The following is a 14338-nucleotide window of genomic DNA, read 5'->3' as shown; positions in this document are numbered from 1 at the left end:
CTTCAGTGAACTGGAATTCTTTATTTTCTCTTCCTCCCTCATTACTTAGGATAGGACTAGGTAGGGGCTGGAAGGAAATCTAAGGGGTGACATTTTCCTCACTTAAAAAGTATACCTCCCATGAAAACAGACTAATGCAGTTAATTGGAGGAAAAAGAGGGAAAAAAAAGTATACCTCGAAAACATTCCCCAGTTGGCTCTTGGGCTTGTTTCTTCCATGCTTTGGCATTTCTGAGTTACGGAGCCCACCAGAGCCTTAAAAACAGGTTTAGAGAATAAAGTCGAAGGATACTGATTTGGGGGCTTGTATAGAGCCTGGGCTATTCAAAGTGCTGTCACAGGCGGTATAGATTATATACAGCTGAAATCCAATTTTCAATTAGATGATGGGCAAACAACTTCACTTAGTTACCAGACTAACTTCACTGCATGTGGAATGCTTTGTGGCAAGAAAGGTGCACTGAAAGTAGTGCTGAGGGTCTGAGGAGTATGGAAGAGCAGCAGTACTGGCTTCTTCCCTCCTTTCAAATCCAGTTGCTGAAGCACATGGCTGGGTTGGCTCTGGAAGTCATCCTTCTAGCTGAGTTTTGACATAGGTCAAAAAGGGTTAGTCTGCCTGATAAGATTAGGGAGCTTGCCTAACCTCTCCATTTCCCTTCCTTTATGTTGACTTCTGAGGCTGCCCTATCTATCTTAAAACCATAAGGCTCCTACCTGAGTTTAACATTCTGTTCAGTGTTCTGGCCCTTATTCTGTCTCTTGACTTGGGTTCTGAAAAAGTCCTGGTGGAATGCAGCAGCACCAGTGCAGTCAGCAGCAAAGCATCTTAACTCTACAGTGTTTTGTAAATCCATGCTGATGGGGACTCTCCATGGGCCCTGTGCTTATCTGGGGTGGTGCTGCTAAAACTGCTAGTATATTACAGAGCTACACAATAGTGTGGTACCACTACATGAACAAGACAGAAGAAAACATGTATACTGGCCCTAGTATACACATGGACTTATATGATAAAGGAGCATCCTCCTTTATTGGGTAAGTAAAAATAGATAATTGGGTAAACTTACGTAAATATTTGGGAGAAAGTTATTATATGCCAAAATAAGTTCCAAGAAAAATAAGGCTATGAAGTATAGAAATTAAATCATTAGAAATACATAAACTTGTCATTGTATTCAGAGATCAGTCAGGACTTTTTTTTTGCACAGAAGCAGACAGAAGCAGTCAGGACTTTCTAAGCATAAAAGCAAATAGAAGAAATCACAAAAGACTAAACATAAAATGATGTACCTTAAAAAGCAAACTGCCAGGCATGGTGGCTCACGCCTGTAATTCCAGCACTTTGGGAGGCTAAGGTGGGCAGATCACCTGAGGTCAGGAATTCGAGACCAGCCTGGCCAACATGGTGAAACTCTGTCTCTAATAAAAATACAGAAGTTAGCCAGGTGTGGTGGCAGGCGCCTGTAATCCCAGCTACTCAGGAGGCTGAGGCAGGAGAATTGCTTGAGCCCAGGGTGTGGAGGTTGCGGTGAGCTGAGATTGCGCCATTGCACTACAGACTGGGTAACAAGAGCGAAACTCCGTCTCAAAAAGAAAAAAAAAGCAAACTAAAATTTGTAATAGTTTATAAATAGACACTATAGTGAATCCATAAGATGCTCTTAAAACTTCAGTATGGAAAAGTACCTGGCTTCCCCATAGAAAAATGGCAAAGAATATGCACAACTCACTTAGGAAAAATAATTGACCAAAAACCTTCTGGGAAAAAAGCAGGTTGTCAATCTAACGCATTTTCAAATAAACAGACTAAATATACAATGAAAAACTTAATATTGGCAAAAATTTGAAATCTATGCTAGTAAACAGTAAAAGCCTTTTTGGAATTAAAAGCATGTATTCATACTCTTTAAGCCAATAATTTCACTTACGAACTTTTCCTAAAAGAAAGCTGCCAAGGATGTATGTGCAAGCATATCATTGGCAGCATCATTTGGGAACAACTTCAATGTCAAAAGGGACTGTTTTAGAAATTATGGCATGCATCAATGCTAGAATATTATACAGCTATTAAAACTGCTTTTGAATAGAGTTTCTATCATGGAAAAATAGAATTGTCATAAAATATTGGCAGTCATTGACTCTGGATGGTGGGATCAGTTGTGATTTCAATTTTTCTGTATCTTTCAAATTTTCATTAATAGGTTTCCTTTATAATAGGGAAGAGGTTATTTACAAAAAGGGAGACAAAAAGAAATGAACAACCCCACTATGGGCAAGGAGACCAGAAAATGGGAGTAATGTGTTCAAAGCCTAAACATGAATTGTGTAAAAGCCCTTGGAGTTGCTTTTCTCCCATAAGAAGCTGCTTCTCCAGCAGCTGCCTTGGCAGCTCTGTGCTGGCTGCCTAGAAGGGTGTGGGAGGAAAAATGCACAAACGCACTTATGAATGGAATGTGTGTTTTGTAAGAGGCCAAGCTGGCAGCTTTGGCTTCCAAAAGGTGGAGCATCAGGCGAAAGAACAGAGTGTGCAGACTGAAGTCTCAGAGGCCTTGGGATGCAGGCCCATCTCTGCAGAGTTCTGGAGCTGGATCCTAGGGGGAGACCTCTAGCCCTACCCTTTCTCCTAAGAAAAAAAAAGTGGCCTTGGCTATTCTTGGGAGCAAGAGGAGTGCTCTTGGTACAGGGAGATGATGCTTAGTAACAACGTATGTCATTTATTCAGGACTTAATCTTGACTTTTCCTAATTTAATACCCGTAACCTTATAAAGTACTAATTTCCCCCATTTTAAAGGTGAGACAAATAAGGCTATTAAGTATAGAAATTAAATCATTAGAAATACATAAACTTGTCATTGTATTCGGAGATTGGTCAGGACTATATAGTACTAATTTCCCCCATTTTAAAGGTGAGAAAACTGAGGCCCAGAGAGGGAAAATAATTCACACATAGTGCATTACTGTGTCATTTGCCACAAACTGGATCTTTGACTTTTCAATAATCAAAAGTAGTTATTTCCTCATTTTATACAGCTGTGGTAACAGCCTCACATGAGGTTAACTGACTTGTCCAAAAATACTTAGGTGTGTGTGGAAGGTGAAGCTCTGACCCAGGCCTGTTCATATCCACAGCAGGCACTTAATTTGTCTCTTAGGACTTGGGCCTCAAGAAGTAAACAGCAGGTAAGCTTCCACAGCTTTGGCATTCAGCTGGGCAGGAAGGAACCCAACAACACTGTCAGTTTCAAGTTGTTCTCAGGGCCTTGCAGCAGAAGTTGGCAGTTCATCTGGAGAACTTTCCTCCTAATGAAGGGACTTGAATCAAGTTGCAGTGTTTGACCCCCAGTCAAGCTCTTCAGCTCTGGTTCCATACAGGGCCAGATTTTATAGAAGCTACATTTAAACTTTAATATAGGACCAGATCTTATGAAGCTACATTTACAGGATTAAACACTGCTCCAACTGCCCAACCTTAAGAGTTCGTTTTAAGTAGCATTATCTTTTTCTTCTTCTCCTGACAGCAGCTGGTAAAAATTATTTTCTAATTATAAAAGCAATGTATGTTGAATGTTAAGAAAAATCAAGTCTACACACAGAAAAGCATTTGTTAAAACCTAATTTGTCAGTGCCACTAGCCACAGATAAATGCTGTTAACATTTTGGCACATAGTCTTGTAGGTTTTAATAGAAGCCTACGTATAGCTATGTACATTTTCTCCTACAAAAGCGAACTCAAACTACATGCTATTCTGTATCCCTCCAGACTTCATACAACAAATCATATACAGTTCTGTGAATATATAATCTCATTAATCTGTAATCTGGGATACATATAATTATCCCAAGCACAGAAATGTTAAATAATTTATTTAAGTTCACACAACTAATAATTTTAAAAGCTGGGATTTAAAGTCAAGCATTCTGGATCTAGAGGTCTACTGCCTCTTCTTGAAGATCTCTTTCATTGAAGATTTTATTTACTCTCATACACACACACACTTTAGAACTGGCTACCTAGAACTCCACTGTAATAACCCTGTGCTATCTCCTTCATTACATATTTTTATGTAACTATCCTAGTACCCTAGGATAATGCTATAGAAGTAGAATTGCAGGATCTCAGTATACAGAGCAATCTACAAGGTTTTTGGGTATGAGACATACTGTATGCCAGATTCATCTTTTCTGGAGGGCAGTTAATATCTCTACCGGTTTTGGAATTGGGTGCCTATGTCCCATGTCCTTTCCAGCACAGATTGTTATCAGTTTGAGAGTTGATTAAAATGCAGAGCACTGGCTTTTACTGAATTTCAAGTTTCCGGTTACCAGGGAGAGAGATAGTGTGATGGAGGCACCTTCTGGTGAAGGGTGGCACTGCAGCCACGTTCTGAAGGGAAGGAGGATTCCTTAAAGTGGAATGGAAGGGATTTCCAGGGCTGGTTAAAAAAACTAAAAGAATCAGCCAGGAGCAGTGGCTCACGTCCGTAATCCCAGCACTTTGGGAGGCCAAGATGGGCCAATGATGAGGTCAGGAGATAGAGACCATCTTGGCCAATATGGTGAAATCCCATCTCTATTAAAGATACAAAAATTAACTAGGCATGGTAGCATGCGCCTGTAGTTCCAGCTACTCGGGAGGCTGAGGCAGGAGAATCGCTTGAACCCAGGAGGCAGAGGTTGCAGTGACAATGGCACCACTGCACTCCAGCTTGGTGAAAGAGGGAGACAAAACAAAAAAGGCTGGGTGCAGTGGTTCCCACCTATAATCCCATCCCAGCACTTTGAGAGGCCGAGGCAGGTGGATCATGAGGTCAAGAGATCGAGACCATCCTGGCCAACATGGTGAAATCCCATCTCTACTAGAATACAAAAAGTTAGGCATCGAGGTGCGCACCTGTAACCCAAGCTACTTGGGAGGCTGAGGCAGGGGAATCGCTTGAACCGGAAGGCAGAGGTTGCAGTGACCCGAGATCACGCCACTGCACTCCAGCCTGGAGACAGAGGAAGACTCTGTCTCAAAAAACAAACAAAACAAAAAACAACTAAAACAATCTTCCACTCCACTGACTGGTGGACTTGCCAGAATTTTCATTTCAGTCTATCATTGTCCTTCAATTTTATAAGAGCTATCAATAAGCAAACAGTTTATCTTAAAGAAATTTGCTTCACAGACATCACAACTTTGACAAATTGCATAACTGACTGGTTTTCTGCATAGAGAAATCATTCCTCCTGGCTTACTTATCAGTATATACCATGTAATAGGGGTGCTCATAGAATGAGCACCTGCTACTGTGCCTCTGCATATAAACTCAATGACATAAAGAAACAATCTGTGGACACCCCCATACTATGCTTGAACTTCAGGCATTTATTGAAAACTTATACATGCCATATAAACAAATTAACTCTTTTAGCTGCTATACCACGTTTCCACAAAAGCTGTCTGCTGGTTGGAGAGGCTACAGCCTGACCACATTCTTTGCCATTGTCTGCAAGGGGTAAGAAATGGCATATGGAAACATGGCAGGCAGACTCATGAACACAGGCCTGGGGCAGTGCTTTCTTCTTCCTCTTTTATTCCCATCAGTCCTAGGCCAGAGAGTGAACCATGAGTGCTGCAATAAATGAGAAACAAAAGTAGGTTTTTATCCATAAGGTTTAATGAACGGTTATAAATGCCTAGAGATGTTTTTTTCAAGTATGTGTATGTGTGCCATGGGGCAAGGGCAGGAAGGTTTATGGAAAGCTGCCTGCTGAAGGTGGTTTAATGGAAAAAGCACTGATGAGTCCTGGAGGCCTAGATTCAAATCCTACCTCTACCAATTAAGAGATATGAGGCATATCTATAAAACTATGAATATATTTAAATTACTATCACAGGGATTTAGTGAAGAGGACCAACAATAGCAAACATACACTGAGCACTTACTACAGGCCAAGCGTTGTTCTAAGCACTTGTCTCATTTATCCTCAAAACAGCTCACTGATATAGCTACGTTATCCTCATTTAAAAAGTAAACAAGCTCATAGACATTACATGGCTTGCTCACGTCATACAACTGTAAAGTAACAGAACCAGGATATCAATAACAGCAATCTGTCATTAGAGCCCTTGTAAATTGCTGTTAGAGTCTTAATCTTGGTTCATCCAGTGGCTGTTTGAAAAATGTTACAAAATATTAACTTGTTGAAAAATGCTACAAAACATTAACTTATTTAATAATCCTTGTTGTAGAAAATCTGGCATGGTGCTTGGAATTTAGGAGCCATTCAATACAAGTTAGTTCCCTGCCACCTTGTAATAAATATTCATGGAATTGGGTTACAGTTGAGGAGCTCTCTGAGGCAAAGCAGGCAGAAATGAGCAAAGACAAACACAGAATCTGTCTCCACCTGATATCTGAACTTAAACTTGCAAACACTAGACTTTTGTGCATGGAGAACTAGAGCTTCAAGGGCAGGAGAGTTGCTCTGGAGTCAGATACACCATCAGGGTTCAAGTCCTGACTGTGCACTTGCCAGCTCTGTGACCCTAGAAAACTGCTTAATCTGAGACTTTTTCTCTATTTTGTTAAATAAAGATTCTAACAACCTCAATCAAAAATGCATATGAAAGTATTTAGCACGGTACCTGGGTTTGATAAATTACTGTTGTTTTAAATATTAATTTAAGCACTACCAAAAATGCAAGGATTAAGAGCCAAGTCAAGACTCCAGCCTAAGGAAACCTTCTATTGTTTTAGCTATTCATTTTTTCCCAAGGTTTCCCAAGAGTATCTGCTGCCATCATAGACACAGCTGCACAAACAAGGCCCAGAGAAGTCTGTCACACAGCAAGCTTCCACAGCTTGGGGAAATGCATACTACTGCTGTGAGTTTGATCAGTATGTCTACAGAAATTAGAATGTGACTTAAAAGATAGGACTAGTTCAGGTTTCTTCACCTCAGGATTTGCCGCTTCCAGAGAGGCTTAATTCTCCTGACTTCTCAAACTTATCTTAGGAACTTTGTCTCAGTCACAACTTAAATGTTTTTGCTCTCTAACCCCAGTACTTCCTCCTCTGGCTTCACCCTTTGTGGAATATCTAGGAAGAACAATGATTTGGGCTACTCTTCACTTAGTTTACCTACACAGTGGCGGACTGCAGTCTAAGTATTCTACGTTGGAACATGAAAACTCAGCCCACCTACCACCATACAGTGCCCCTGAGGAGCTATCCAAGGACAAGTCTGTCTGTTCCCCAGAGTCCACCTCTTAACCAAAAAGCTTTTACTGGCAACTTGTGGTCACTTTTTACCCTGTTCCTGTTAACTTACCCACAAGCCTGTTTAAAGTCTGTTGGTCTAAGATGTTTTCTTCCCCCCAATCTAAACACCTAATACTTGTTTCTGCTTTTCAGAGAAAGCAGTTCTTTCAAGCTGCCCAGCAGGTAGACCATCCCCCTAATAGCCCTCAGATACATGTTAAAAGAACTTTATGACAGGATATGAATTTCTGATCCAGCTTCAAGGCCAGAGGTATTCATGCTCTGTCAACTCTTAGAATGTCAGAATCTTTTTTTTTTTTTAAGACAAGAGTCTCACTCTATAGTCCAGGCTGAAGTACAGTGGTACAATCTCAGCTCATTGCAACCTCTGCCTCCCAGGTTCAAGTGATTCTCGTGCCTTAGCCTCCCGAGTAGCTAGGACCACAGGCACACACTACCAAACCTGGCTGGGTCTTTTGTTTGTTTGTTTGTTTGAGATGGAGTCTCACTCTGTCACCTAGGCTGGAGTGCAGTGGCGTGATCTTGGCTTACTGCAACCTCTGCCTCCCAGGTTCAAGTGATTCTTCTGCTTCAGCCTCCTAAGTAGCTGGGACTACAGGCATGCACCACCATACCTGGCTAATTTTTGTATTTTTAGTAGAGATGGGGTTTCACCATATTGGTCAAGCTGGTCCAAAACTGCTGACTTCAGGTGATCCGCCTGCCTCAGCCTCCCAAAGTGCTGGGATTACAGGCGTGAGCCACTCCGCCTGGCTTTTTTGTATTTTTGGTAGAGACAGGGTCTTGTCATGTTGCCCAGTCTGGTCTTGAACTCCTGAGCTCAAATGATCCACCACCTTTGCCTCCCAAAGTGCTGGGCTTATAGGCATGAGCCACTGTGCCCAGCCAGATGTCAGAATTTATTCTAAGAGACTTTTTAAAATTAACACATCCAAGGTTTACAAATTGTTCAAATAAGCCACTGTCTTCTTTCCCTTCCTCCTCCAATATAGTCATTCATTTAGCTGCCCACTCACTCATTCCAAAACTGCCCATCTTTATGCTTTAAGATTTAACATCAATTTTTCTTTAAAGAAAGGGTTTACAGTTAAAAGGGTTTGAAATTTACTGATTTATTCCAAATCCCTCACGTTACTGAAATAAAATTGAGACCTACACTGGAGAAGTAGCTTGGCCACTTGTGAGAGGAGATAGGTGATTAAGCTGGAACTAGACTCAGAGTCCTGCTCCAGTATTCCTCAGGCTTAGAATCAGCAAAACAGGCCCTGTTATTTCTTAAAGCAGAGCTGTCTGTGGGATAAATGATACAGAAAGCAGGAACACAATCCTCATATGTGGGGAGGTTACACCTAAGCCTTAGGCCTTGTTCTGAGGCTTTACTTTTTTTTACTCAAGTGGAGTTAGCAGCTACTTCTTACTCCAGAGAGGAGTAAGGAGGACATAAGACCCCTGGTTTTAACTGGGGATAAGCTATCTCCTTGAGGGACCAATAAATGTAGTTATACAAGAGCATATAAATGTGAAATGGGAATACAACACCTGTCTCTCAGAACTGTGAGAATTAAAGAGATGATTAATGTAAGACCTTATTATATGCCTTAACATCAGCAAAAGGCTTTTTCTCCAAGAACAGCTGAAACCCAGGGGACACAGTCCTGAAGGGATACCCTTTCTAGTACTTACCTGTTGGTTCCTGGCAGTAGGATGAGGCAGAGGGTGCCTGGGTACAACGTGTTGTAGAGCTTTACAATCTTCTGGCCCCAGCGCCAGGCCACTATCTTCGGATGGTCCACTTTCAGAGTCTGGGATCAAAGCCATGTGTCAACACTCAGCCAGAACACTCTCTGGTTACCTTTGGAAGGGCTGTAACACTCTTCCTCCGGCTCTAAGGCTACAGGATTCCAGTAAAGGTTCCAGACAAATCCCTTGTCTAATGCTGGAGCCCACACTGGAGGTTCTCTGCTGACCCAGCATCCCCAGGCCTCCAAGTTGGTTTAGGACTTCCTCAGGGGAGGACGGCTACTGTCCCTTCCTCCAGATGGGTCTTCTAGAGCCCCAAACTAGGGGAGCCACATTGCTGATGAGGGCTCTGGTCTTGCTTCTGCCATTGTCTCTTTGTGACCCTGGGCAAGTGACTTACCAACTCTAGCTCCTACTTTTTATCAGCTAAGTATGAGAGATTAGACTAAGACAGGGTTTCCCAAGCTTCAACCATTCACCTTCTACCTCCACTCTTCTGCTTATATATCCCTCTAACATTTTTCCATAAAATGAGTTAATTTCTTCCTTAGCCTTGTCTAACTAATACCATCCACAAAATCATAGGCTCAATGTAGTTGTTGTATACTTTAACAAGTATTAGCAAAAACAAGTCTATTCAGATGTTTTAGATATAACAAAAAGACAAGTCCATAACCATAAAAGTGGAAACAAAAAAAAAGGCCATCTATGACAACCACAGTTTATCTTGCGTGTGTACCACACTTTGGAAACCCTAGACTAGATCACTGAATAATTATCCAGCTCTCTGACCTCCTGCCTTGGTCCCTCAAAGTCCCTTGGAGACCTGGAAGAATAAAAACCTAAGTTTAGCAGGTATGGAGGGGGCAAAAGTATGAGAGATCTGGGAGAAAAGGAGATATGGCCAGGACTAGAGGAAGCTGCAAAGTGAAATAAGACAAGGCCAGGACAGAAAAAAAAAAGATTAAAGGATTAAGTGTCACTGAGTAGAACTCTCCCGACACCTTCTCCAAGACACCTTTACTCACTCACCTGCAAGGCTTCCTGTTCCAAGCGGGGAGGTACAACATGAAGTCCTGGGGGCCTTGATTCAGGTGGTAAGCCTCTGAGCCAGGCATGGAGGTGCCTGGGGGTTAGGGCATGCCTGCCTTTCAGCTTCCAGTCCTTGCCTGTGAGAATGTTGAGGGCCCTCTGGGCACTGCCAAAACTTTTGAATTCTGAAAGCAAGAACGCCCACCTTATGTTATTAAGGGCCAAGAAAGCTGATCACCATTCAAGCTGCCTGGCCAGGGCCATGGGAGAAGGACAGAAAACTGCTGCCCTGGTCCAGCCCAGGAGGTGAATCTTCCCTTCTCTGACCTCATGTTATCACCAACCCCAGTTTCCTTCCTCAAAGCTACATTCAGTAGCATAGACTTACTCAGGAAGCAGTATTTTTTCTGCTTTCCATTTTTAAGATCTTTAGGCAAGATCACAGCTTCTAGGCCAAGAAAGAGGCGGGGCTCCTGCAACAGCTGTTCTTTGAAGGTTTCACTCACTCCAGAAAGATATAGAGTGCCTTGATTTTCAGAATCTCCTTGCAGCTCATGCACGAGGGTGTCACAATCAAGTGTGAGCTCTGTCACAGGCCTTTGCACCTAACCAAGGAAACTTGGTATTAGTTGTAGAAAATCAATTTAATTTTCAGGCCTGTTGGATACTAGCAAGTATCAGGTTGATGCAAAAGTAATTGCAGATTTTGCCATTACTAATAACTTCATTTTTCAGTTTCCTTCCTTTTCTGTAAAAGGAAACTAAAGATAACTGTCTCACTGAATTATATTAGACTTAATTGATAAATACATATATATATTTCCATGTAAATATATTCTCTTCAGTTTCCTGCCTCCAACCCTTAATGAAATTCTGTTTATGTGCCTAAGAAACTTCACAATACCATCATTTGATCTCCCTGAAAGATAAAGGAAAGGGCAACCACAAAGAACCACCCAGAATAAACCATTTGGGGCTTAAGTAGTAATACAGAATACAAGAAAGACTCCAATCTAGCCCAGGATGATTTCTGACAAAAATGAAAGCTGTTATGTCTTCAGCCACTGCCAGTAGGAGAATGTCAGACTTGGCTGAAGACCTTTCGTAGTAAAAGTCTTGTGCCTGGGCCTCTTGAGGGTGTTTCCTATATGTCCTCAGACACTACAAATACAGGCTGTGGTAGGCCAGACCTGAGCAAAGGGGGCTGCTTTTGGTTTTCTCTTGTCACCCTACCTTGATGCGGGTACCATCTAACAGAATGCCATCCAAGGACTCTATGGCCAGCTGGGCAGCTTCTAGGACTTCATACTGTATACAGAGATGAGGCTGCAGAAAGATGAAGATTTCCTCACCATTGCTTTCCAGCTCAAACTGCTAAAGGGGCTGGGGAAAGGATTCAAACTACTGTGGCCAGAGCCACCAGAATGGATGCCCTTGCTGTGCTGGGCTACACAGGTATTGACTGTAAACTGTCAACTTTAAATGGAATCATCAAAGTTCAGGAACTAGCTTTCAGACAATAACTAACCTTTGTCATTTAAAATGGAATTACCCAACAGACTTTTCATAATATTTATTATGCATCACTAAAGTCATCACTGCAACTCACGAGCAGAGATTCCCATTTGCCTATTAGCTTAGTTTTAGACACGTAGCTCTCCTATAAGTTTGGGAGGGATAAGTTCTTCCACTGGATAGGCTACATCTTCAAATGGTCTGCTTTTCTGTTTGGTAACTCAGAGTAACTAAATCTTTGTGATTATCTGAGCTATAGCACCAGTAAAAGCCTTCCCACAGAAAAGTTTCATGACATTGGATTTGGCAATGGTTTCTTGAATATGACATCAAAGGCAGGCAACAAAATTAAAAATAGACAAATTGGACTTCATAAAAATTAAAACCTTTTGTATATCAAAGGACACTAACAGTAGTGTCAAAAAGTAATCCATAGAATGAAGAAATAGTTGCAATCACATATCTAATTAAAGATTAATATCCAGAATGTACAGAGAACTCCCACAATTCAACAATAAAAAACCCAAACAACCTGATTTAAAAATGGGCAAACATTGCAGAGTAGCTAGAACTGAAAAAAATAAGAAAAAAAAGAGCAAACAGGTGAATACACATTGCCTATGATACTCAACATCACTAATCATTAGGGAAATGCAAATCAAACCCAAATGAGATACAACTTCACATCCATTAGGATGGATATTATTAAATAAAATAGAAAACAAGTGTCAATGAAGAGGTAGATAAGTTGGAACCTTTGTTCTTTGATGATAGGAATATAAAATGGTATCACCACTGTGGAAAATAGTGTGACGGTTCCTCAAAAAATTAAACACAGAATTATTATTTGATCCATCAATTCCACTTCTGGGTATATGCCCAGAAGAACTGAAAGCAGAGACTTGAACAGAGATATGCAGACCCATGTTCATAACAGCATTATTCGTGAGAGTCAAAAGGTAGCAACAACCTAGGGTTGGTCACAGTGGCTCGCACCTGTAATCCCAGAACTTTGGGAGGTGGAGGCAGGTGGATCTCTTGAGTCCAGGAGTTTCAGATCAGCCTGGGTAACATAGAGAGACCCTGTCTCACAAAAAATTAGCTGGGCATGGTAGTACACACCTGTGGTCCCAGCTACTCAGGAGGCTGAGGTGGGAGGATTGCTTGAACCCAGGAGGTTGAGGCTGTAGTGGGCTGTGATCACGCCACTGAACTCCAGCTGGGTGAGCAAGACCCTATCTCGACAAAAAAAAAAAAAAAAGAAAAAAGAAAAGGTAGAAACAACACAAATGTCCATCAATGAATGAATGGATAGCCAAAATGTGGTATATACATGAAATGGAATATTACTTTGCCTTGAAAATGAAATTCTGATACATGCTATAACATGAATGATCCTTGAAGACATGCTAAATGAAATAAATCAGAAACAAAAGGACAAATATTGTATGATTCCATTTATATGAGGTACACAAAGTAGTCAAATTCATAAAGACAAAAAGAAAAACAATGATTATCAGGGGCTGGGGGAAGGGGTAATAGGAAATTATTGCTTAATAGGAAATTTCAGTTTGGGATGATGAAAAAGTTCTGGAGATGGATGGGGTGATAGCTGCACAATATCAATGTACTCAATGCCACTTAAAAATGGTTAAAAAGGTAATTTTTAGGCCGGGCCTGGTGGCTCAAGCCTGTAATCCCAGCACTTTGGGATGCCGAGGTGGGAGGATCACCTGAGGTTGGGAGTTCGAGACTAGCCTGACTAACATGGAGAAACCCCATCTCTATATATTAAAAAAAAAAAAAAAAAAAGGCACATTTTCTGTTATATGTATTTTACTCCCCCACCCCCCAAAAAAAGGGCCAAGACAAAGACTTAGAAAGAGGTTATATCCCTTGCTATACATTTATCCCCCAATCTACCTTCTCAAATACAAAAATACAATCTTTGTATTTGTATTTTTAGCCATAGAAAAGCTATTAGTAAAAGATTTGGGAGCTGGGTGCAGTGGTTCATGCCTGTAATCCCAGCACGTTGGGAGGTATATCACTTGAGGTCAGGAGTTCAAGACCAGTCTGGCCAATGTGGTGAAACCCTGTCTCTACTAAAAACACAAAAATTAGCAGGCATGGTGGTGCACGCCTGTAGTCCCAGCTACTTGGGTGGCCGAGGCACGAGAATTTTCTGAACTGGGGAGGCAGAGGCTGTGGTGAGCCGAGATCACACCACTGTATTCCAGCCTGGGCTGGGCCTCTGTCTCAAAAAAAAAAAAATATATATATATATATATATTAAATTAAAAAATTTGGAGACAGCACATTAAAAATATCTAGGCTCCTGCACTTATATCACTTTAGAAGTGTTTTTACTTCACTTTCAGACATAGTAATACACCAGTTTAATAGTTACCTAGTTCCAAATTCTAAAGGAACACTATGTTTGCAGTGAAGTCTTCCCCTAATCCCTTTAGCTAGCTGCCTAATTCTTCCCTCTGGAGGTCTCCATTTTTCCCCATTGTTACCTTTATTGTATATCATTCTACAAACATCCTATTATACTGTTTCCATTTTTAATTCTTTTCATAATTTCTCCCATGTCTCTATATAATGTGCTTATGATGTTACTGGTTCATACATAAACTTTAGTCTATCTATGGTATTTATCATATGGTATTTATATGACTGTGAAGATGAAGACAACTTGTGAAGTCCTTTTTAAACTACATAAAAAAAAAAATTTTTTTTTTTTTGAGACAGAATCTCACTCTGTCACCCAGGCTGG

The 14338-nt window shown here is 41.1% G+C and overlaps 1 protein-coding gene across 3 annotated transcripts in view; it reads right to left on the bottom strand.

Annotated features, from left to right (window-relative positions):
• REXO5 (RNA exonuclease 5) overlaps positions 1-14338 on the bottom strand; it is a 77860-nt gene that overhangs the window by 15108 nt on the left and 48414 nt on the right. The window contains exons 16-20 of one of the 3 annotated variants that reach the window (XM_012464686.2): positions 11275-11367; positions 10430-10646; positions 10042-10226; positions 8953-9071; positions 5347-5616 (exon numbers count right to left, since the gene is read on the bottom strand). In XM_012464686.2, coding sequence (XP_012320109.2) covers positions 5535-5616; positions 8953-9071; positions 10042-10226; positions 10430-10646; positions 11275-11367 — 696 coding nt within the window. In that variant the 3' untranslated portion in view covers positions 5347-5534. Of the gene's footprint in view, positions 1-5346; positions 5617-8952; positions 9072-10041; positions 10227-10429; positions 10647-11274; positions 11368-14338 lie in introns of those variants that run through there. The other 2 variants (XM_021672308.2, XM_012464687.2) reach the window with 2 other exon arrangements.

Source organism: Aotus nancymaae, unplaced genomic scaffold, assembly GCF_030222135.1.
Source record: "Aotus nancymaae isolate 86718 unplaced genomic scaffold, 86718_ANA_hifiasm-v0.15.2.pri h1tg000049l, whole genome shotgun sequence".
In the NCBI taxonomy this organism is placed as follows: domain Eukaryota; kingdom Metazoa; phylum Chordata; class Mammalia; order Primates; family Aotidae; genus Aotus; species Aotus nancymaae.
Note: the sequence above shows the minus strand (reverse complement) of the source record. Positions and strands in the feature narration are given on the sequence as shown.